We start from the raw sequence: 25,485 nt of genomic DNA, 5'->3' as shown, positions 1-25,485 counted from the left end.
TTTCAATTTGTCATGTCCAACCAGAATGAAATTATTGAATTTTTGAAAATTTAAAGATAAATCTGAGACAAATGTGCAACTGTAACCAAAAAATCAATGATTGGATTAAGATGAAAAAATTTCATGGTAAGAAAAATTTGAATTATCTGGAATTATCGCCAACTGCTTGTCATTTTTTTAATGCTTTATGTGTATGATTGATATCAAGGTAAAGATGTACCCATAGAAATGAAATTTAAAATTCCATTTTTCTTCAAGCTGAGCTTTAAATTTCAATTTAATGGCCCATTTGTTATATTTTTTGGTTGAAACATTTCCAGCTAAGTTTTTCACAAAGTACAAGTCTTAATGATTTTCGTACTTTCAAAAGTAAAAGGTGTAGTTGTTAAATTTGAACTTTGCAATTAGAACAAATTCCGAAGGAAATATGTATTTGTGAGTTTTTCGAAATATTATATTAAGGCAGGTAAAACACATACTACCAGTTCACACCCTCCAAATTGCTTGCTTGTACCTATTCAGGATATGTAGTCAATATTTTACTTTTTTATTTTTCTGTTTTTTCTTTCTAAAACAAGTTATTTCATGTTGTAGTGGTTATGGTGTAAATATATTGGGCAATTTTTGTGTCATGTAACATGCATTAAATATGTAATGTGTTTGTTGGTAAAATTATATATTTGATAAGAATAAAAGAATCCTAGTGGAATTTTGTGTATTTGATTTGATTTATGATGAATGCAAACTATACAAATGAGCATTGGGATGTCTTGTAATTGAATACGTTGTATTTGAAGAAAAAAAAAGGAATCTGATAAAATTACAATGAAATAGTACATTTTGAATTTAGGCGTCTAGAATTGAGTTTTTAGTAAACTGTCACATTGTACCAAATTGGTCTTGTTACTCCAGCAGGGATTTTTTAATACATGTAAACCAATTTTTGTCATTTTGTCCAACATCTTTATCTTTTCTTACAATTAAAGTCAAACAATGATAAGACATTAGACCCTCAACACATATTTAGTTAGACTTTACACATAGAATTTCATAAAAAAAAAAAAGACAGACTTGGAGTGCATTTGTTTCTTACCCGAAATTTTGTCATCGATAACTATCCTTTAGTAAGCATTAAGCTGCTAGAAAGAAAGATATCGTTTGATGAATTTTATCGACCCCGAGTAGTGAGACAGAAATAGATTACATACACGCACTGTAAACAAACAGGTAAAAGTGCGGTAAATGAATGACCAGAACTTTGAGAAAACAACACGTGCTCATAATTATTTAAACAACAGATGCAGAAACAAATGTATTGTTTACATGTCTCAGCGATAAACGATCGACGACTACCCAACTATTTTGCGCGTACATCGTTTATGTCAACGTTGACCAAAAAATGACAGAAACGAATGGATTAAGCGACTACTTTCGTAATTATTTACATCGTTTAAGGTTAGAAACAAATGCTCTCTTGAGTACATGGTAATTCATACTTTTTCTGGTAACAAAGTAAAATTTTGCCAGCTAATTAATGTGCAGATGCATAGTTATTACCTCACATATCAACTTTGTTCATTTTGTTGATATGTGATTTTCATCAGTCTATGATTAAGGATAGAAATTAGCTATTTATGTACATCTTGGTTCCTGATGTTAACAGCTGAGTTAATAACAGGTGACTTTTGTCATATTTCCTAATGGGAATTGCATTCAAGGGCACAGGTAAAAAAAACTTTCCATTAATTGAGAAATCTAAGTTGATATATTCATTAGAATTATAATAAGTTCAATGTGCACTCACTAATATTTTCATGGTTTATTATCTTTTTCAGAAAACAAATACGGTGTGAACCCCACGATGCATCACATGTATCCACCGAGCCACCATAGGCCTCCAGGAATTCATGCCAAGTCTATTCCATCAGGGTATAATGAGCCACCTGTATTAAATCACATGCCACCTGCTCCAGTATCTCACCCTGACCCTTCAACATCCACACCTTTACCTCTCTCTGCTTCAGGCATGAACCCACAAATGATCTCACCACCTCACAGGTAAGACACCATTAACAATAGTGTGGCATGAACCCACCAATGATCTTACCTCCTCACAGGTAAGACTCCAAAAACAAAACTATGGCATGAACCCACAAATGATCTCACCACCTCACAGGTAAGACTCCAAAGACAAAAGTATGGCATGAACCCACAAATGATCTCACCACCTCACAGGTAAGACACCAATAACAGTAATGTGGCATGAACCCACAAATGATCTTACCTCCTCACAGGTAAGACTCCAAAGACAAAAGTATGGCATGAACCCTGACATGATCTCACCTTCTCACAGGTAAGATACCATTAACAATAGTGTGTTATGAACCCACAAATGATCTTACCTTCTCACAGGTAAGACACAGTTAATAAAAATGTAGCATCAACCCTCAAATGATCTCACTTTCTCACAGGTAAGACACCATTAACAAAAGTGAGGCATCAACCTACAAATGATCTAACCTCCTCACAGGTGGTCTGAGGACACAATTATCATCCTTTGGTTTTCGTTGTCTACATATATAGTCCCTAGTGTGGACAGTGTTTAACTTTATGTTATACACGTTCCAAAATTATTTCTTTATATTTTATGCATGAAATATTAAGTAGGGGGATGAAATTACCTGTTAAAAGGAATTTGGGTGATGAATTTTTGTCTTGCCTTGACGGAGTCAAAAAGCAAGACATAGGTATGCGGCGGCAGTGGCCTCAACAATGTATTATTTTGTGATTAGGTCAGTTAACTTGGAAACACCAGTGGTAGGTCAATGATATTTGGAATGCAGTTGTATTAGCATTGGCAAATCTCATTTCCATGGAGATCATTTCGCCAAGCCCCCTCCGTCATGGTCTGTTGACTTCGAAACTTTTGCTTAGTTTACATGTATTAGTTTATGATTAGGTTAGTTTATGGGGAACCACTAGTGGTAGGTCAAAGATATTGGATATGCATTTGTATAAGCATTGACACATCTCATTTCCATGGAGATTATTTGGCCCTGTACCATCAGTCATGGTTCATTGACTTTGAATATTTTACTTAACTTACATCTTAAAGTATTGCTATTTTAATTTTCAACATTTGCATTTTACTATCAAAATAAGGAAAAGGTGAGACATTCCTCTGTGTTAACAGTTTATTAAGTAAAGTAGTGATTTGGTCCAGTTAAAAAGGTAAAAAATTAGTATGTCTGAAGCTGTCAAACTGAATTATAGATCGCCTTAACCTAGAATTGTCCATATTTTGAGTTAGAGCTGGTTGACTTTTCTATAATTTTGATATTATTTATCCCAAAAGTAGTATTATACACTGTAAAAATCTTTTTCAGATAGATCAGGTGCTATTTTTTAATTTTAATTTATTGTCTTAAAGAAATGCACTATGAAATAACTGTGTTCTTGGGCTAGGTAAGACATCATTAATAGAAGTTTGGCATGAACTTACAAATGATCTCACCTCCTCAAAGGTAACAGCCCATCTTCAAGAGTACGGCATTAACTTACAAATGATCTCACCTCCTCAAAGATACCCATCATCAAAAGAACGGCATCAACTAACACAATGATCTCACCTCCTAAAAGGTAATAACCCATCATCAAAAGTTAGGCATCAACTAACAAATGATCTCACCTCCTCAAAGGTAACAACCCCTGATCAAAAGTACAGCATCAACTTACAAATGATCTCACCTCCTCAAAGGTAACATCCCCTGATCAAAAGAATGGCATCAACTTACAAATGATATCACCTCATCAAAGGTAACAACCCATGGTCAAAAGTATAGCATCAACTTACAAATGATCTCACCTCATCAAAGGTAACAACCTATGGTCAAAAGGTCAAAAGTACAGCATCAACTTACAAATGATCTCACCTCATCAAAGGTAAGATAACATTAACAAAAGTGTTTCATCAGATCTCACCTCTTCAAAGGTAAGACACCATTAACAAAAGTGTTTCATCATTTCTCACCTCTTCAAAGGTAAGACACCATTAACAAAAATGTTTCATCAGATCTCACCTCTTCAAAGATAAGATACCATTAACAAAAGTGTTTCATTAGATCTCACCTTTTCAAAGGTAAGACACAATTAACAAGTGTTTCATCAGATCTCACCTCTTCAAAGGTAAGACACCATTAACAAAAGTGTTTCATCAGTTCTCACCTCTTCAAAGGTAAGACACCATTAACAAAAGTGTTTCATCAGATCTCACCTCTTCAAAGGTAAGACACCATTAACAAAAGTGTTTCATCAGTTCTCACCATAAGAATGTATTGATCAGAGTAAAGTATGGTATGAACACGCAATGCCTCTTATTATATTTCACTATTAAGGGAATACACCAACCACACAAATGGTTGCACTTTTTTATATTTCAATTTAAATCATTAACGGCAAATCATAAATTTTCATTGAAAAAATAAAATTGATAAGTAAGAATAACAGTAACTTATCTCACTGTATTATGAAGTCTTCAAGAACAAACATAAAAATAAAATGACCATCCATTTAACCAATCAGAGACAATCTGCTCATAAACCTATTGCTAAACACTTAAGAATTCATCAATAAAATCTACATTTTATTTTAGATTCAGACATGAACCAGCAGATTCACAGATGATCTCTTCTTCTTACAGGTAAGAACATATGCTGCAACATGGGCAAGAATTTTCATACTGCAGTTCTTACTTTTTATACCTCTTGTGTAGGAATCTTTTCTTTTCAGGTTTATCATACAGGTAAGTATTTAGATGTGAATTCTTAAATTTATCGTAGAAAACTCATCTGGTTGTAGATACAAGGATTAAAACTATAAGAATTTTTTTTGGTATGTAATTTCTCAAAGAATAAACAAAAAGTCACATTTTGTGCCTCAAAATCTTCTTTTTGTCAATATCAAAACCACTCAGAAATGTCTATTTTTGACATTGGGATATACTTATGATGTGACATTGTTTAGATGCCAAATACAATGTAACAGTTTTACAGGCTTTTCATTTATTGCATTTTTAAGCCAAAATATTTACTAAAATGGAATTTATTTTAATATGTGGCATTATAATGGAGATAACTGTATTGTATTTTAAGCTTGGTCTTCGTAAAACTTGATTTTACTGTCCCAAATATCTGTTTACAACAGTAAAATCTATGTTTTACGAAAGCCAAGCTTGAAATACAATACAGTTTTCTCCTTATTCAAGATATATTGCCTTTGTTTAACTACATACATAAAAAGTTCATGTAAAGTTTCCATGTTATTTTCACCTCAAAAGATCTGTTTCGGACAACCCATTGCATGGTACGAAACAATTTATACATGTACATGTATACAGAAACACAATGTTAATCTATATGCACATGCAATAAAAATAATTTAATGTAATAGGATGTTGATTTTTGAAGAAAAAGGGGAATAACACCAAACGTGCTCAATATATTATAAGGAAGATATTTTTCTTCAGGTAAATACTCAAAACTTTTTTATTTATGCAGCTTGTTGTATTAGTCCCGATAACTAAAACAACCAATGGTTCATATGTTTGACTTTCATAACATTTGATCATGTGAATAAGTGAAGAAGGTCATTCCAAGATCACATGTTTTAAGCACCAGAGATTTTTTCAAACAATAGAAATCTGGCAAAAGTACTTGTGAAGAACATAGCTATATTTTATAAATCGGATGTGCTTTTTGGATTTGCTTTCACCAGAAATGCTTAACCCTATAGTTACTATACACAAAAACCTTATGATAGAAATATACAACCTTCAAACTTGTAGTTACACCATTTTGCATACTTGTTATGCCCCCACTGCCAGCAGAGGGGGCATTAAGTGTTACCTTTGTCTGTCCATACGTCCGTTCATATATACCAAAATTGGTTTATGTTCTGTAACTTTAGTTTGCCTCAACCAAATGTTATCAAACTTATGCACAATGCTTATTACCACAAAACACAGATCAAGTTCGAATTTGGGTGGCGTCACTTTTACTGTTCCAAGTTATGCCGTTTTATAACATTATATGCATCATCTTTGTCCCATGGACACATTCTCCATTTATTTAATTTTGATATAACATGTATTATGATTCAGTTACGTTTATTTTCAGTATTCCATCACGTCCAACCAAGAGAAAGTACCCTGATTCACCTAGCAATACCTTAACCAATGTACTACTGAATGGACGGCAAGATATGTTACCTATTAAACAGGAACCTAGTAAGTTAGATGACAGTTTTCACTATTATTAACAAGGTTGCAAGAAGAACTTGCTTAGATTGTTGTATGATGAATGTCTTGTAGATGGACGTTTGGTTAGGCAGAGAAATTTTGTACCAGTTTTATGTAGTCCGCTGTTTCTAAATTTCAAACCAGAGCTTTCAAACTTTCTAGAGTGTTTGTATAAAACATATGAAATACTAGTACTGTTACCATTTATATGTTCTTTGAATTTACAAACCATAAGTATTGCAACTTGACCATATGTACCTTTGACCCATTTTTCATCCTTATTGAAAAGTTTCATAGCTTTCATAATCATGGCAATAACAAATTCACATCCTTTTTTATGAAGAAATATCTAAATAAACTTAAGGAGTTGATTTTTGTAGTGTACCAATTTGCTAGTATACCTAAAAATGTGTAACGAGTGGTATTAATATCTGCAAATTTGAAAAAAATGGTGCTTGAAAACTTGATTCATAATATCTGTCACAAAACATGAAAAGAAATACATATGTTAAAAATACGACAAACAGTTCTGCCAGAATTGAATGCCTCAAATATTAATGTATGACCATAGATAAGTATCAAGTTATTTGATAGATAGTTTTGTAAATCAATCTGGATCAGGATGTAAAAAGATAGATCTACCAAATAACTAGTATCATGACTTTTATTTAGATTCTGGTTTTGGTGGATACCTAGATTGTGAAGAAGATTATCAATATGACCCAGATTCTAGTAATTCTGGTTTCATGGACTCATCGTACCAAGTGATCAAATGGCAGGCATTCAATGTTCAGAAGTGGACCGCATTAACAGATTCAAATCTAAAAGATCTGTAAGTTTAAATGATTGATGTCAAAATTTTGAAGGTTAAATTCTATGTATTTACTTTAAATTATGATTATAATCATATAAACAGGTTTATCATATTTTTTATTACAACATTTCTCATCTGTTTATGATAATGTAATAATAATAATAAATTCTTTTTTTTAGAGGTAAAACACAGTTAATTACAATAACTAATCATGAATCTTCCCTGAGGCCCTCATATGCTATACAAGCAACAAAAAAGAGTTACATAAATCAGCTGCTATTGAAAACATTATAAGATCCACACTGTCAGTCCATCAGTCGAGTATACATGAGGATAAAGAACAAAAAAAGCATTCCCTTTTTGGCTGTTCCCTAGATTATTTTTATTGAACTAGTATGGCCTATGTTATTTTTTTTTTCTTCATTTAACTTGAAAAGTTCAAGTACAGATAGATAAAGAGAAATAAAATCGGTTTTATTGTATAATCGTTTTATATGAAAAAAATAACTGAAGCATTTTATGTCAAATTATGATTAATGTATTTGTGAGATCATCTATTTTGGTTTTTTATTGTTTTAAAATCTAAAAGATTTTCAGTATTCAGTTATGTATTTTTTATGAATCAGTGATGTAATGAATATTAAAAATGTGCAATCAATTAACTTTCTTATTTTGTTGTTGGAATAATTAGGCAATAATATGCTTTTTTATTTATTACAGACCACCGCCTCAATACCGTATAGATTCTGACAAAGGATTTAACTTTTCAACTCCTGATGAAGCTTTCGTGTGTCAGAAAAAGAACCATTTCCAGGTCACAGCACACATGGCAATTGCTGGGGACCCTAGATATGTCCGAACACCAGAAGGTGTCAAGAAAATTGATGCTTTTCATTTACATTTCTATGGTGTAAAGGTAAGTCACAAAACAAAAATATGAACTGTACAGATTTTGCATAGACCAGGAAGTAAAACTTATGATTCACAATGTATTTGAAGACTTTCAGTAAATTTTTGTCTTTTGACAAAGTCGCAAAGGTGAAACTTCTGCATTCTGGTTTGGTATCAGCATCGACAGAGTCAACAATTATTAAAGTTTGTGATAAATTCATTTTAAGATGAACCACTAATGGTAAGTCAAAGCTATTTTGTAGGCAATTGTATTACCATTGGCACATCTCATTTCCATGTAGATTATTTGACCTTACCCCTCAGTCATGGTCCATTGACTATGAAACTATTCAAATGTTTATATGTAGCATAGGCAAGACATATCTCTGTGTCATTTTATTAAGAAATAAGCAGATAAGCAACAAAAATTGTTCCTGCAAAAAATCATGTGATTGCATTGTTTCATGAATAGTTTTAATATACTTTAGAAAAATTGTCACAACTCTAGTTAGATTTCCATGTTGAATTTACCATTAAAAAGAATATTTTTAGCAACTTCAGAATCTTAATAGCAGTTTTCCTTTTTATTTATTTATATGTTTACTTTTTCAGTCGGAGTCACCTTCACAAACAATCAAAATAGAACAGTCACAATCAGACAGAAGTAAAAAGCCTTTCCATCCTGTTAGGTAAGTTGACTTTACAAAGATTGACATTCAAACAGATGAAAAACCATTCCTGTAGGTCAGGTTTCACATCAAAATAGAATCATTCATTGGCAGCAATTTTGAGATATGTCAGGTGTTAAAAGTTTTTTAGGGTAAAATTTCAGGTAAATTTCAGTTAAAAGTTACATGAAACAAGCTATTCCAAATTAGTAATATCTTTTTTTTCAGTAATTGACATGTCTATAAATAGCTTTTGATAGATTGACCAGTTGCAAGACAATTGCTTCACATGAAGGTGATTTATACTGTAATTCAAAAGTCCTGACAACTTTGGTGCAAGATCTTATATCATCAATTTATGTATATTTGTAATACCTACCAGGCTGTACTTACATGTACCAACCACAAGTACAATTGATGGAAACTTCTTGTAATTGCCAAGGTGCATGACATATGTTATATAATGGTGAAATGAAAAGGAGTTTTTTTTTTCGTGACAGAACATGTACTATACATGTACTATATATACACGTAGTGTGTAAACTAAAAGAGTTATATGTTAACAAAATATCCGTTCGTTCATATTTCACAATGTCAACAAATGGAGCACCTACTCCCTCCTTAAAAAGAAATATTTAAATAAAACATTGAATTTTATCACAACAATATCACCTATAAGAACTAAAAATCTATGATAAAAAAATTTGAATTCTGAAATACATAAATCAGAAAAAATAAAGATACTTTTAGTGTACCAGGATTTGATTTTTTTAAATGTAAAAACATATTCATGTATTATACATTAATGTCTAGCACAAAAATACAAGTTTTGAATAATTGACTAATTTCAATTCATCTTGTACTCATTTGTTTGTTCTTTTTCCCTCTTATCCACTATTACAGAAAAAAAACATAGATTTTATTATTAAACATTGACATCATAAGGCAAAACCTCTGACATCTGACATCAGTGTTGAGAATTTATTTCTTTATGAAATCATTAGATACAATGCTGCATTTCTTTTGATAGAAGTGTTTGTATTATAATTGTATTAAAATAGTGAGAAGTGGTATGATTTTGATAGATATTAGGTGTACAGGAAGTTGTGGTCATGTCTGGTTCAGAATGTTTGAAAGCCTAGAGGTTCCACTTTGTAAATACAGCTGTTTCATAAACCACGCCTCTTTTGGGGAGATATTTAATATTCATAGATAATTTGTTTTGTTTACCTACTGGTTCCCAGATATGATCTCTATGTTTCATCTCATAGAGACACAACTTGGGAATTTTACCAGTATAAGTATGCATGGATAGCGGCCAAATTGAATTCTGAGGAAGACGGAAAGTGAAAGAAGGGGTAGTACAGAATTAAGTATAAGTTTAAACTCGTAGTAGTGTGAGCCATATAAATGTTGAAAATATGCCACACAGTCCTATGTTTTGAACTTGAATAAATAGTACATATGAACTTTCCATTCTAGGATATTCTACAAAACTTCATAGTAAAAGTGGCACAGTTTTAGCTGTACAAGGAGTTCCTATGGGAAATCACATTATCTGTATTCACAGAAGTGCAACCTAGAAGGATATTAATGATTTTTGGTATTTTTTTTGCCCACCATCTCCTCAGACAGTGTGACAAATCAAATTCATTCAAATACGGAATATGGCCAAACAAAGTGTAAATTCGTTATCAAATAAAACATTCATTGTTAGTTATTCATTCTGGATAGATATAAAACAGATTTAATAGTTCAAATAATCATAACCAATTTATGTGATTACTAAAGATTACTGATATTTTTTGTTAATATTTCAGAGTGGATATTATACCAAATCAAACAAATAAAATGACAGTTGGTCGTCTTCACTTTAGTGAGACAACTTCTAACAATATGAGAAAGAAAGGGAGACCTAATCCAGATCAGAGATACTTTATGTTAGTTGTGGCATTACATGCACACTGTGGTGACAATGATTATATGGTGGCAGCACAATCATCTGAGCGTTTGATTGTCAGGGTGAGTTTCAAGGTGATCAGAGATTTTTTTGCTTAGTGTGGATGAATGTAGGTATTCAAGTGTGTACGAATAATTTTACAATAGCCATTATAGTAGTCAATTGTGAATAGTTTGTTTATTGCAGCCAGAGACATGTATATATGTCTCTGTTGCAGCATGATTACATAAAATAAGAAATTATATAAATTTGATGTATGATGCTTTTAGACCTAAAATCTCTCTTGTGAAGGCTGCCTTGCTTGTTAATTCTAAATCATGAAATTTAAATATTTCATGACATCTTGTGGTTTATCAACAATTTTACCTTAAATTGGCTTAATTATTTTAAATTTAACCATTGCTGTATAGAAATTTTAAGAAAATATGATTTATCTCTCAGTAAAATCTATAATTAAATACAGGCTAAATAATTTCTTTAATGAATTAGAATAAATTTACAGTATTTTATTTCTGACCATATGTTTGTTATGATAATTTTTCAGGCATCAAATCCTGGTCAGTTTGACAGTGATGTAGATGTGATGTGGCAGAAAGCTCAGACTCCAGATGGAGTATACCATGTGGGTAGGGTAGGTGTTAACACGGACCATCCTGAAGAGGCACTGACAGTCCATGGTAACATGAGATTGACTGGTCATTTACTCCAACCCTCAGATAAAAGGGTTAAGGATGATATTAGAGAGGTAATATTATAATTTATTCAAGTGAGGTTTCCATTTTAAGTTTTGAAATATTACTGAATATAATTTTTAAAGAAAATTTCAATAAATATAGTAAAGGGAGTACATGCAGTTGGGGTCGATTTAGGAAGTGGCAATTAGCTGTGAGATAACTGGGTAGCAGACAACAGGTGCTCAGCTTCAGCTCAAAAAGTCTTAAATGGTGCCATTTCTGACAGGGGTACTAACAGTTACTGTAAGCATGCTAGTTCATGCCTTTCTGAACTCTTGTATTGGAGGCTTTTGATTGTGTTTCAGGCAGCCACCTCTTGAACAGTGCAGCATGATTACAGAAGATTTTGTGTAATGTCTAACATAAATTTGTTCAGAATTTCAAAACTAAGAAAGTAAAAAAAAAAATTATTTGGAAAAGAAAAAACTGCAAACTAACATTATATCCAGCTGATTTTTTTTTTACAAAAGTGAGATTTGGAATGTTCAGTTAAAGTCATCATCCACATGATTTTTATGCCCCACCTAAGATAGTAGAAGGGGCATTATGTTTTCTGGTCTGTGCGTCCGTTTGTTCGTCCGTCCATTCGTCTGTCCGTCCGTCTGTCCCGCTTCAGGTTAAAGTTTTTGGTCAAGGTAGTTTTTGATGAAATTGAAGTCCAATCAACTTGAAACTTAGTACACATGTTCCCTATGATAAGATCTTTCTAATTTTAATGCCAAATTAGAGTTTTGACCCCAATTTCACGGTCCACTGAACATAGAAAATGATAGTGCGAGTGGGGCATCTATGTACTATGGACACATTCTTGTTTAATTGGTAAAACTAATTTGAGTTATCTCTCTTTGAAGGTAAATTCAAAGGATCAACTGAAGAATGTTGCTCAACTGAATATATACAAATATAAATATAAAGAGGATTTTGCTGACACTGTAGGAATGCCTGAACATCAGCGCCATGATACTGGTGTATTGGCACAGGAAGTGCAAAATGTACTTCCTGATGCTGTCATGGAAACAGGGGATGTTGCACTGAATTCTGGGAAACAGGTTGATAACTTGTTAGTTGTAAATAAGGTGAGTTTGGCATTCACAATGTAGAGAAATGCCAGAATGAAATCAAAGATGTTGTGGTTTCGAATGTGCTGGAATCTTATTCTAAGATTTTACAAAGCTATACTTGTTTAAGATCAATTTTGTTCAAAATTTGTTTTAACATATATAGAAAAGTTAATAATTGTCCATCTCATAGACTGGGTTTTAGATATATTCATGTTATCTGCCAGTCCTTCATTCTGCTCATCCAATGACAGATTCGGTTAAACTGAAAACTTTCATGTCATATTCCTTATCCTCTGTAAAAAGGACGTATTACGCCAGAAAATAAGTTTTACTAAGGATGCTATCTAGGATCTTCCTTGCAGCCACTTCTTTTTTTTTTCAATATTTTGATAAAGTAGACAGGGATCACCATGGGCTATTTGCACTGTTGTGCTCCTCCACCCTTGAACTTTTTAGCACCACTCTTTATATGAACCTTGAATTTTAAAATCATATGAGATAAGTTTAGAAAATATGTCTTAATCAATTTCATTTCCATTGATTTTAAAAGACTTTACTGTACAGATATCGGAATGCGAGTTATTATTATGATTCTCAACAAGTCGCATTATTCGCAATAATAAAAACCTTGCAATAATTTCTGAATTTACAATAATTAAATTTTTTAATGTTTTTGTCATACATACATAGAGATATTTCTAAAGCATTAAATCCCGTAGAACTTCATGTGTTGATTAAAACAATTCTAGTTACTCCTTTATTTTTTTCCTGTTTTGTATAGAATACACAAATTTAGTACCTGAAAGGTACATCAATGGAAAATGTATGGCCAGTCAATCACTAACATTTGACAACATTGTTTGTCTTTATTGATTAGTACAACTGTATTGCTTAAGAGCTAAAAATATATGCTAGTCAAGATAACAAAGTCTAACATGTTGACAATATTACTATACTATCATAATGGTATCTTTTGAAAGGTGCGTCAAGTACAAAACTATTATAGTAAATGGTCTGAAGAAGGTCACATGCATTATATTAATCTTATCATTAAGGAGAGTTATTAAGATAAATAGTTGATAAATGAATGAATCACATATAAAAAATTTACTTCCGTTACTACCTGTAACATTGTCCCATTCACCAACTGTAACTGTATTTGTACTTGGTTTTTATTTTGTTTCATTTTTTACTTACATTTTGACTTTTAAAATAGTCAAACACATTTCTTTTAATAACTATTCAGAAAGGAGACGCATAAGTGTAGTGCATTGTATTGCATCAATCTTAAATGATGATTTAAACAGAAATTCCTACTGTAAAAATCTTTCCATTTAAAATCATTAACTTTTACTTGCTTTATTCAGGATCGTATTTTCATGGAGAATGTTGGTGCAGTTAAAGAATTGTGTAAATTAACAGACAATTTAGAAGTGAGAATTGATGAACTTGAAAAAATGAACAAAAAATTATCAAAATTAAAACGTTACGATAGTTTAAAATCAACGGTCAGTTCTAAGTCATCATGTAGTGCTAGCACTGTTAGGTAAGTCACAATTATAAATATATTATTACATTATCTGTCAAGGTATTATATCATAATATAATATTTCATAATTCACGTATATATTGCTACAGAAATATTTGATGTTGTATAAACTGTATAATATTTTATTTTGGATTGCACATGGTAGTCAACTTGTTACCTGACTGCTGAAATATGCAGATAGATAAGCTGTAACAGTTATGGATGCCAACCCATAAGAATTTATCATATTATAACCCTTCTCCAGGAGTGGGGCTACATTGCAATCAACATGTCCGTCCGTGCATCCAACAAATGTTTTCATCACACTTTTTGGACAGCAGTATGACAGTTTTAAGTTGTAATGTGTATGCAATTTATAGGAATCTGTCAGAAGCCTACTTCCCTTTTACTAATATTTCGAATTTTTCAGTATGTTGAATGAACAAAAATATTTTCGTCACAACTCCTATTAAAATAGAATGACTTCATATTTGGTGAGCAGCTTAACAGTGATGAGTTGCAACACATGTGTGTGTTTTGATCTGTCAGACACCTACTTCCTGTTTTCCAATACTTTTGAATTACAAGTGGTGGTATGGTTATCAAGACAATGTGTGATTCTTTTTTTTTTTAATTGCTGAAAATTAAACTTTTTTGGTGATCAATAGTATATAGCTATGGATTTAAGCTCATTGCCAAGTGGGAATTGATACAAATTTAGCCCCAAATTGACATTTTAACAGTAAGTGGTAGATTTATTACAGATTTTCACTCATTGCCAAATGAGATGGATTACCCTTTTTCAGGAAACTCAAAACAAAGGATTTGAAAAAACTCTGGACACTGAGACAAAATTTCACACTCAGTTCACACAATGGTGATCTAGACACTACAAAACAATAACCATAAGAAAAAACAAAACAAGTGATTTCAATAGCTAAATGCTAACAAAAACATTTATACAACTTCAAACAGACTTCTATAAGATATTACATGTAACACCACACATGTTTACCTGCAAAAGATATAGTTTCAAACAGAAAAAAACAAATCAGTTTTATGCCATACTAATTCCAACAGACAAAAATACATTTAAGATTCCATTTGAGTTAGAAATTACTTGCAATTGTTTATTTTATTTTGTTTGCAGTAGTACACCACCAAAGAAATCATCATCATCATCACCAAGTCACAAATATGGTCATCGTTCATCTCACAATCATCACAGCAGCAGAAAGACATCACCTCCTACAGACAACGGATGGTGCAGCAATCGCTTTATACAAATTATAATTATCACCTTAATACTCATCATGGCTTTCTGGTAAGTTATATTTATAATACTGTGATTTCATTTTTGTCTCGCCTTGACGAAGTCAAAAAGCGAGACATAGGTATGATGTTTCCCGGCTTCTGTGACGACGGCGGCAGTGGCGGCGGCGTCAACAATGTATCAGTTTGTGATTAGGTCTAGTTCATGGTGAACCACTAGTGGTAGGTCAATGATATTTGGTATGCAGTTGTATTAGCATTGGCACATCTCATTACCATGGAGATTATTTGGCCCCGCCCCCTCAGTCAAGGTCTATTGACTTTGAAACTTTGCTTAGTTTACATGTATTAGTTTGTGATAAGGTCAGTTTATGGGAAACCACTAGTGGTAGGTCAATGATATTTGGTATGCAGTTGTATAAGCATTGGCATATCTCATTTCCATGGAGATTATTTGGCCCCGCCCCCTCATTCATGGTCTATTGACTTTGAAACTTTTGCTTAGTTTTCATGTATTAGTTTGTGATTAGGTCAGTTTAAGGGGAACCGTTAGTGGTAGGTCAATGATAATTGGTATGCAGTTGTATAAGCATTAGCACATCTCATTTCCATGGAAAATATTTAGTCCTTACCCCTCAGTCATGGTCTATTGACTTTGAAACTTTTGCTTAGTTTACATGTATAAGTTTGTGATTAGGTCAGCTTAAGATAAACCACTAATGTTAAGTCAATGGTATTCGGTATGCAAATGTATTGGCATTTGCAAGTTTCATTTCCATGGAGATTATATAAGCCTACCCCCTAATTATGGTTCATTGACTTTGAAACTTCTACGTAGTTTACAAGTTTATGTTTGTGTTTAGGTTTGTTTAAAGCTAAGGGAAAGTCTTATGAAAAGTCAATGGTATTTGGTTTGCAGTTGTATTAGCATTGGCACATCTCATTTCCATGGAGATTGTTTAGCCCTGTACCTTCAGTCATGGTTCATTGACTTTGAATATTTGCATAACTTACATGTTAAAGTATTGCTATTTTAATTTCAACATTTGCATTATCAAAATAACAAATAGGTGAGACATATCTCTGTGTTAACAGTTTATGATTTGTGAGATATCTCCTTGATTTCATGTATGTGCATGTAAGATATCCTGCTTCAGAGAGAATCTTCCGGTCTACTTGTATTTCATATGAATGCATGCACATTTACATAGATGCAGTACTGAGATCTTACAGATAGACAAATTTTGAGATTAGTCACCACCCAAAAAAGCAAAATTCACTTTAGTAACTTTAACCTGATATTCTTACATGACAATTAATGCAAGTTTGTATGAATTGCAGATCTTTTTTAATAGACCACTTCACATAAATTTGTACATTTTCCCATACATTTTTAACGTCACAATGCTATTATGACACAGTAAGAGTCGATTGTCTAACCATGTTCTTTACACTTGACCTCAGGTCAACTGGTGTAACTCTTTCAGAAAAAGGAACTTGAAAGTATTTGCAGTGGATTTATTTTTATGCCCCCGCCGTAGCGGTGGGGGCATTAAGTTTTACCATTGTCCGTACGTACATCCCAAAATTGGTTTCCGTTCTCTAACTTGAGTTTGCCTCAACCAAATGTTATGAAACTTATACACAATGCTTATTACCACAAAACACAGATCAAGTTTGAATTTTGGTGGTGTCACTTTAACCGTTCTAGAGTTATGCCTCTTTATAAATGGAAAAATTACAAAATTTTTATTTTCTTCTAAATATCAAGTAATTTTTTAAATTGGAGTTATCTTCCTTTGTCCATGATTATAGTTGAATCAACTACAATCAATGCTTTATACAATGCAATGTTTAATTTTGACTTCCACTGATAAAACACAGATCAAGTTGAATTTGGGTAGTGTCACTTTAACCATTATTGAGTTATGCCCCTTTATAAATCGAAAGATTGCAAAATTTTAAGTTTCCATTCTGTAACTTAAGTTTGCCCCAACCAAACATTATGAAACCTATACACAATATTCATTACCACAAAACTAAGGTCAAGTACAAATTTTTTGTTTCCGTTTTCTAACTTTAGTTTGCCTCAACCTAATGTTATGAAACTTATACACAATGCTTATTACTACATAATACAGATTAAGTATGAAATTTGGTGGCGACACTTTTACCATTCTTGAGTTATGTCCCTTTATAAACATAAAAATTTAGTTTGTCTCAACCAAATGTTATAAAACTAATACACAACCGTTCTAGAGTTATGTGTGTTTACAAATAGAAAAATTGCTGAATTTTTAGTTTCTGTTCTCTACTTAAGTTAGCCTCAACCAAATGTTATGAGACTTACACACAATGCTTATTACCACAAAACTCAGATCAAGTTCAAATTTGGGTAGCGTCACTTTTACCGTTCTTCAGTTATGTCCCTTTATAACTATATGATATGCAAGCGGGGGCATCATCTGTGTCCTCATGTGGACACTATCCACATTTATTTAAATAATATGTTATGGTGGCAGTTTTATGTATAATTAATTATGTTTTCTGTATAAAACACATATTATTGAGCTATGAACTTTACATTTCAGTCTTGTAGCAATAACTGTATTATATATATTGGAGAGACATAAAGATTCACAAGATACAACTAGTAGTTCACCTTCTGTCAATGATGCTAAGTCACAGTAGGTCTTTAACACTGTTTATATATGAGCTGCATTGGATAGAAATAAACCTTAGGCAAAATTGCAAATGAAAACAATACATCTGTGAACCTATTTTGGTAGAAAAAATCTCTATGCAAAGTCTGCAAATGTTTGAAAACTGAGTTAATATAAGAACCCTTCAAAACAGACCAAAATCAATCTTTTATTTCGTATTTGAATGTTCCAAAATCAAAGTCTTATACATATACATGTTTATGTGCACTTCTATAAGGTCGATTTCTATTAGACGCAACTCATATATAGAACTAAGGTAAAAGTATGGAGGACAAAATTACATACGATATCACATTCACATTAATTTCTCTTTAGTTTAAACAGTATGTATTATTGAAAAAAACAATGGAATAGTATTAATTACATAAAGACAATTATGACAAAATATATGTTAGAAAAATGAAAAACTGATAAAACATGAAGGGGCTTTCTACACTACAGTATCCCATACCTTTTGTATTAAAATTATCACCAAAGTATATGATTGCTTAATGTAAAATAATGATAAGGTCACCGACTTCGTTTTTACGGTATACATCATTCAAAGTGGTGTTATATGCGGAAAAATGCCACAAAACGTCGAAATAATCGTAACATCATCACATTGGAGGGCCGATAAACGTTGAATTTTGACGTTTTTCATTACCAAGTAGGTAACAGATTGATTATTAGACAAAAAAGGAAGTCTGTGACCATATGATTATTTATATCATTAAAATGGAAATTTATGTATCAACAACATATATTTTTTCAAGAAAAATCTATGTATTAGAAATGAAAGATTTGATGATTTTAAGACAAATTTAAGAAGGTTTTTCACCGATTTCATGTGCTCTCTATACAAATGTTCACCTATTTTAAAAGAATTCAATAAGTAATACTTCAGATAATAAAAGAGATAAATGCATTATTTTTTTGATTTTCAGTTATAGTTCAACAAGCCAAGGTTGTATGCAAAATTTTACAAAAAAATGTGATCATAAAAGATGAAACTGAAATAATTATTAAAAGATGAAGTATAAAAAAGTATACAAATAGAAGGAATTGATTGTGGGTTCTACTCTGACTTGTATTTATAAGGAGTGTAATTTTACACACATGTTTCAGGTTACATGCTGGAGGAACCAAGCATGCACGATCTACAACAACGTCATCACCTATCACACAACATATACTGCATCTAAATCTAACATCAATAAAAACTACAACCACAACAAGTAAGTAACATCTGATACTGTCAATTCATTTATTTTGGGAATTGAGGAAAAATTTTATTTTCCTGGATACTTGATTAATAGTTGTTTTTACCAATTCAGTAAACAATTCTATATGAAATTTTTTGCTGTTGAACACTTTTGTTTGTTGTTCACCTTTTACCTAAGAAATCCATTACTCCACAAATGATAATAAATCCAGAAATGATAATGAATTCACAGTAAGTAAAAAGGAATGTGTGAGTTCTATTTGGAATTTGTGAGTTCTATTGGTAATTTGTGAGTCCTATTTGGAATTTGTGAGTTCTGTTGGGAATTTTTTTAATTCTATTTGAAATTTGTGAATTCTATTTGAAATTTGATAGTGTGTCATATTTAATGACCATATAAAAGTAACTGATACAGGGATAGTAAAATTTTACTGTATCTGATTGACTTTAACAGCTATGTTTGAAAAGTTGTTTTTTATACGCCCGTCAAAATTTTGTCGGGACGTATTATGGTATACAAATGTCGTCTGTCCGTCTGTCTGTCCGGCATAAACATGTCGCACTGTAACTTGAGAACGACTTATCCAAATGTCATGAAACTTGAAATAGTTGTTTCTTATGATGGTCAAACAATCTGTATATTTTTTGGTGAAAATAAGATTGAAACTTTTTGAGTTAAGGGACTTAGTAACTAAAACAGGTGTGTGTTTTTTTTCACATGTCGCGCCGTATCTCAAAAACAATTTATGATTATTGCTTAAAACTTTACACACTTCTTATTTATATTAATCTTAAGATCTGTATACTTTTTGGTGATGATTCAAAATTTTATTTTTGAGTTATTGAGTATTTTGTAAAAAAAAGGGGAAGGGGTTTTTCACATGTCACGCCGTATCTCAAAAACGATTAATGATTATTGCTTAAAATTTTACACACTTCTTAGTTATATTAATCTAAAGATCTGTATACTTTTTGGTTTTGATTCAAAATTTTATTTTAGAGATATTGATTTTTTTAGCTCACCTGGCCCGAAGGGCCAAGTGAGCTTTTCTCATCACTTGGCGTCCGTCGTCGTCGTCATCGTCGTTTTCTTTTTACATTTTGAACTTCTCCTAGAGAACCACTAATTGGAATGTTACCAAACATGGCATGAATGTTCCTTATGAGGTGTTGACCAAGTGTTGTTACTTTGAAGATGATCCATCATTCAAGATGGCTGCCAGCGTAACATAGGACCCTATGGGAAATACATACAATTGTCTTCTTTTAGAGAACCACTAAATGGAATAAACCAAACATGGCATGAATGTTCCTTATGAGGTGTTGACCAAGTGTTGTTACTTTGAAGCTGATCCATCATCCAAGATGGCCACCAGCAGGGGACTTAATTTAACATAAGACCCTATGGGAAATACATACAAATGTCTTCTTTTAAAGAACCACTGAATGGAATGAAACCAAACATGGCATGAATGCTCCTTATGAGGTACTGACCAAGTGTTGTTACTTTGAAGCCGATCCATAATCCAAGATGGCCGCCTGCGGGGGACTTAGTTTAACATAGGACCCTATGGGAAATATTTACAAATGTCTTCTTTTAGAGAACCACTGAATGGAATGAAACCAAACATGGCATGAATGTTAATTATGAGGTGCTGACCAAGTGTTGTTACTTTGAAGCCGATCCATCATCCAAGATGGCCGCCAGCGGGTGGACTTAGTTTAACAAAGGACCCTATGGGAAATACATACAAATGTCTTCTTTTAAAGAACCACTGAATGGAATGAAACCAAACATGGCATGAATGTTCCTTTTGAGGTGCTGACCAAGTGTTGTTACTTTGAAGCTGATCCATCATCCAAGATGGCCGCCAGATGGGGGACTTCCTTTAACATAAGACCCTATTGGAAATACATACTAATGCTTCTTCTAGAGGTGCACTGAATGGAATGAAACCAAACATGGCATAAATGTTTCTTATGAGGTGCTGATGAAGTCAGTGTTCCAGCTAGGCCGTTTTCACAGGGCGGTCCGCCCGCCCTTTCCCAAGTGCCACCCTGTGCCTTTTTTGCAGTTTCCAGGGCGCCCTGCCTTTTTGAAGATCGATTGTATTTTATTTTGTTCTTTATAAATGTTATGATCCGCCATTATGAAATTTTACCTTGCGGCAAGTTTATGATTTTATTTACGACCCCAAGCTAATCAACGGTTACAACAGGTGTCATAATCTGTTGTTACAGATAATCCGTTTATCGGATGGGTCATAAATGATCACCAACATTAATTCATTCAAATAGAAATTCGATATCCGTCAGTCGGCATGAAGAAATGTTTATACGACTACACAATTTGCAATGTTTACCGTAGTTTCATGGAGAAAACGTAATTGACAGAAAGTCGAAAACCATAATCAACTTGTTAAAAACATCGTTTCACTTGTTTTCCGTAATTTTTTTTAGCAAATTCAGACGTCCTGCCCTCACTTTTGTTACGAAAATAACAAAACCGGCCCGCCATTGTTAATCGTATTTACTTCTTCTATGTACTGTGTATAATCCTCCAAAGAAGGAGCACACCCGAATAAAGAAAGATAACTCATTTTTATTTTTTCCTACCATTGAGTTACCTACTTAAGATATTCTAAGATATGTCTTCATACTTCTGGCTTTATAATTTATATGTTTAGGTCTTTTGAATTATGGGAAAAGTTAAAGAGGGTGTTTGTAGCAGGGTGGGTAGGGTGCCTTGGTCATCTTTTCTGTATTCTTTATTTTTAATTCAAATTTTCACTGTTCACTATATCCTAACATTGTTCATTTACTGAGCACAGCTGCTGTATCGCCATTAAGCACAGCAGAGACAGAAAGGGTCTTTCCCAGGTATAACTTGTATGACCATAGAAACAGAATGAAGCAGGAAACCCTGCAAAACATTCTGCATATAAAGCTAAACTGTGACAAGCAATGCCTTGAAAACTTGTGTGACAAGGTGGTTGACAAGTTTTTTCATCATAAAAAGTAGACAGATAGAGTTTTATCTGGGCTAATCATGTTGTACTTGTATATATATAACCATTGATTCAATGAATAAAGACAATGTTTGATTAATATCTTTATTAAAACATGACCTTTTCATATAATCATATCACGCGTTAAATGCCCTTTGTTGCTGATTTACTGTTCAAGATGGCCACCACGTTTTTTTATTAAATTACAGGGCCAATACTAAACCAAATTTGGCCTCACTCATTATTAGGGCATCTGTTATGATTTTAATCTATTTTAACATTATTTCCAAAACCAAAGTAGAATCAGGTGAGCGACACAGGCTCTTGAGAGCCTCTAGTTTTTTAAGTGGGGTTTTCACATGTCGCGCCGTATCTCAAATACGATTTATGATTGTTGCTTAAAATTTTACACACTTCTTAGTTATATTAATCTAAAGATCTTTATACTTTTTGGTTTTGATTCAAAATTTTATTTTAGAGATATTGAGATTTTTGTAAAAAAAAAAGGGGGGGTTTTCGCATGTCGTGCCGTATGTCAGAAACTATTTATGATTATTGCATAAAAATTCACACACAAGACGACGGGCGTATCATGCGCTCAAGGCACAGCTGTTTATTTTATATTGGAGGAGTTAGAGTGCTTTTATTTTTACCAGAAATGTTCGGATTTTAATAACAGTGCAATAATTTAAAATAAATTGAAGTATTATTTCCCCACAAAATTAATCAATATATGTTATCATTTTACTTAAACACATTTTGTTCGAAGAATCTTTAATATAGTATTCAGAAAAAACTTAACATACACTTATAACCTTTCAATTCATTTATCACTGTAAAAGAAAAAGAAAATTCTGTTACAAATGAAAATAAAAATCATAGGTGTTGGGGTATATGAAAAATTAATTTTTTTCCTGGAAAAGCCCTAAAGATTAACACTGGGAATAATTATATTTACATTTGCAGTGCCTTCTGGAGTGCCTGTGATATTCCACGAACCTGGTGAATGTTTCTGTTGTCCACCACCTTATAATGAAGATCAAGGAGCTATTGATCATTATACTCCACCAATTGTCATTCAACCACCAAACAACCCACCCTACTATAAAAGTAAGTATTAGTAGTTTGTCAAGTTTATTGCCCTTCATCTATAGTTCTCCTCATACATAATACACTTACAAATAATGAGCTAAAGAAATGTGTTGGAATATGATCTTTGGCCACTTTTTCTTATATAGGCTTACTTATTATATTTTAATATGATGTGTTATACTCTGGATTCATTTATTTTCGTGGGTACCAATTTTTATACGACCGCGACGTTGGCGTCGTCGTCATCGTTGTCGTCCAAAGACACATTGGTTTTCGCACAATAACTTTAGTTTAAGTGAATGGATCTCTATGAAGTTTTACCATAAGGTTCAATACCACAAAAGGAAGGTTGGGATTGATTTTGGGGGTTATGGTACCAACAGTTAAGGAATTAGGGGCCAAAAATAAGCATTTTTGTAACTTCCAGACATTAACTTGTGTTTAAGTGTATGGATCTCTCTGAAATTATACCACAAGTTTCCATACGACAAAGGGATGGTTAGGATTGGCTTTAGGGGGGTTATGGCTCAAACCGTTATTATGGGCAAAAAAGGGGGAAAAACAAGGGTTTCCTGGTTAATGGACAATTATGACATTTATGATGTATTTAAATTGGTAATTATGGTTGCAAACTCCATTGGAAATTTGAATTGGGATTATGACCATATCTTGAGGGAAAGAATTTTTTTTTTGGAAAAGGGGGGGGGGGGAGGGGGGTAAAAAAGAAATTTGGAGGGGGGGGGCAATTTTTTTTTTCATTTCAGATTTCAGAAATTTAAAAGAAAATTTCTTCAAATATTTTTTTTTTGGCAAAAAGAGGGGGGGAGTGAAAACACAACAGCATAGTGTATTTCACAAAAGCAAAAAATTCAATACAAATTATATAACCAATTCTAAGTTCTTTGACTACAGTACTTCAGAATAAAATTGAGAATGGAAATGGGGAATGTGTCAAAGAGACAACAACCTGACCATAGAGCAGACAACAGCCGAAGGCCACCAATAAGTCTTCAATGCAGCGAGAAACTCCCGCACCCGGAGGCATCCTTCAGCTGGCCCCTAAACAAATATGTATACTAGTTCAGTGATAATGGACGTCATACTAAACTCCAAATTATACACAGGAAACTAAAATTAAAAATGATACAAGACTTACAAAGGCCAGAGGCTTCTGACTTGGGACAGGCGCAAAAATGCAGAGGGGTTAAACATGTTTTTTGAGATCTCAACCCTCCCCTATACCTCTAGCCAATGTAGAAAAAACAAACGCACAACAGTACGCACAGTAAAACTCAGAAACCTATTATGTGTCATATATTTAATTACAATCCAAATTCAGACCTGTATCAAGCACGAATATTGTGTCCATTTTTCGCCCCAACTGTTCAGGGTTGGACCTCTGCGGTTGTATCCAGCTGCGCTCAGCGAAGCATTTTATTATGGATTGAGGAAACTCTGTATTTTCATGAATATTTCATTTTGTGGTTTTGCCATAGTCTGCATACAAGCCTATAGAAAATTCTTGTTTCAATTACTGGTATACCTACTAAATCCACGAACAATTGGTATCCCGCTAATAATAATGAATCAACAGTACAATGAAAGCATTATTCAGATGAGCATTTACTCATACAATACTTTGAGATTTAATGATTCCTGCTGAGCAATGACTTTGAGGTCACATGTTTTATACGACCGCAAAAACATTTTTTGGATCGTATAATGGTATGGTGTCGTCATCGTCTGCGTCGTCGTCCGAAGACACATTGGTTTCCGGACAATAATTTTAGTTTGAATGAATGGATCTCTATGAAATTTTTTAAGAAGGTTTAATACCATAATAGGGAGGTTGGGACTGATTTTGGGGATGATGGTCCCAACCGTTTAGGACCCAAAACAAGCATTTTTCTAATTTCAGGATAATAACTTGTGTATAAGTATTTTGATTGCTCTGAAATTGTACCACAATGTTTAATACCACAAGTAGAAGGTTGGGATTCATTTTGGGGGTTATGGTGCCAACAGTTTAGGAATTAAGGGCCAAAAAGGGGCCAAAAACAAGCATTTTTGTAGTTTCAAGACAATAACTTGTGTGTGAGTGTATGGATCTCTCTGACATTGTACCACAAGGTTCCATATCACAAAGGGAAGTCTGGGATTGAGTTTGGGGGTAATTGTCCCATACATGCAGAAATGAGGGGCCAAAAAAGGGCCATAAACAAACATTTTTCTAGT

General features: G+C 32.9%; 1 protein-coding gene and 1 long non-coding RNA gene across 6 annotated transcripts in view; one reads left to right on the top strand and one right to left on the bottom strand.

Annotated features, from left to right (window-relative positions):
* Positions 1-25,485, top strand: part of LOC127705991 (myelin regulatory factor-like) — a 120,001-nt gene that overhangs the window by 77,622 nt on the left and 16,894 nt on the right. For 2 of the 5 annotated variants that reach the window (XM_052210381.1, XM_052210383.1), the window contains 14 exons: positions 1,836-2,058; positions 4,652-4,699; positions 6,174-6,283; positions 6,968-7,127; positions 7,830-8,025; positions 8,613-8,689; positions 10,489-10,702; positions 11,173-11,373; positions 12,214-12,438; positions 13,791-13,969; positions 15,102-15,275; positions 17,815-17,910; positions 19,054-19,163; positions 23,125-23,268. In XM_052210381.1, the coding sequence (XP_052066341.1) occupies positions 1,836-2,058; positions 4,652-4,699; positions 6,174-6,283; positions 6,968-7,127; positions 7,830-8,025; positions 8,613-8,689; positions 10,489-10,702; positions 11,173-11,373; positions 12,214-12,438; positions 13,791-13,969; positions 15,102-15,275; positions 17,815-17,910; positions 19,054-19,163; positions 23,125-23,268 (2,157 nt within the window). Of the gene's footprint in view, positions 1-1,835; positions 2,059-2,120; positions 2,177-2,205; positions 2,236-4,651; positions 4,700-6,173; positions 6,284-6,967; positions 7,128-7,829; positions 8,026-8,612; positions 8,690-10,488; positions 10,703-11,172; positions 11,374-12,213; positions 12,439-13,790; positions 13,970-15,101; positions 15,276-17,814; positions 17,911-19,053; positions 19,164-23,124; positions 23,269-25,485 lie in introns of those variants that run through there. The other 3 variants (XM_052210382.1, XM_052210384.1, XM_052210385.1) reach the window with 3 other exon arrangements.
* Positions 1-25,485, bottom strand: part of LOC127705992 (uncharacterized) — a 116,419-nt gene that overhangs the window by 85,954 nt on the left and 4,980 nt on the right. The window lies entirely within an intron of this gene.

Source organism: Mytilus californianus, unplaced genomic scaffold (genome assembly GCF_021869535.1).
Source record: "Mytilus californianus isolate M0D057914Y unplaced genomic scaffold, xbMytCali1.0.p SCAF_6, whole genome shotgun sequence".
Lineage (NCBI taxonomy): Eukaryota > Metazoa > Mollusca > Bivalvia > Mytilida > Mytilidae > Mytilus > Mytilus californianus.
Note: the sequence above shows the minus strand (reverse complement) of the source record. Positions and strands in the feature narration are given on the sequence as shown.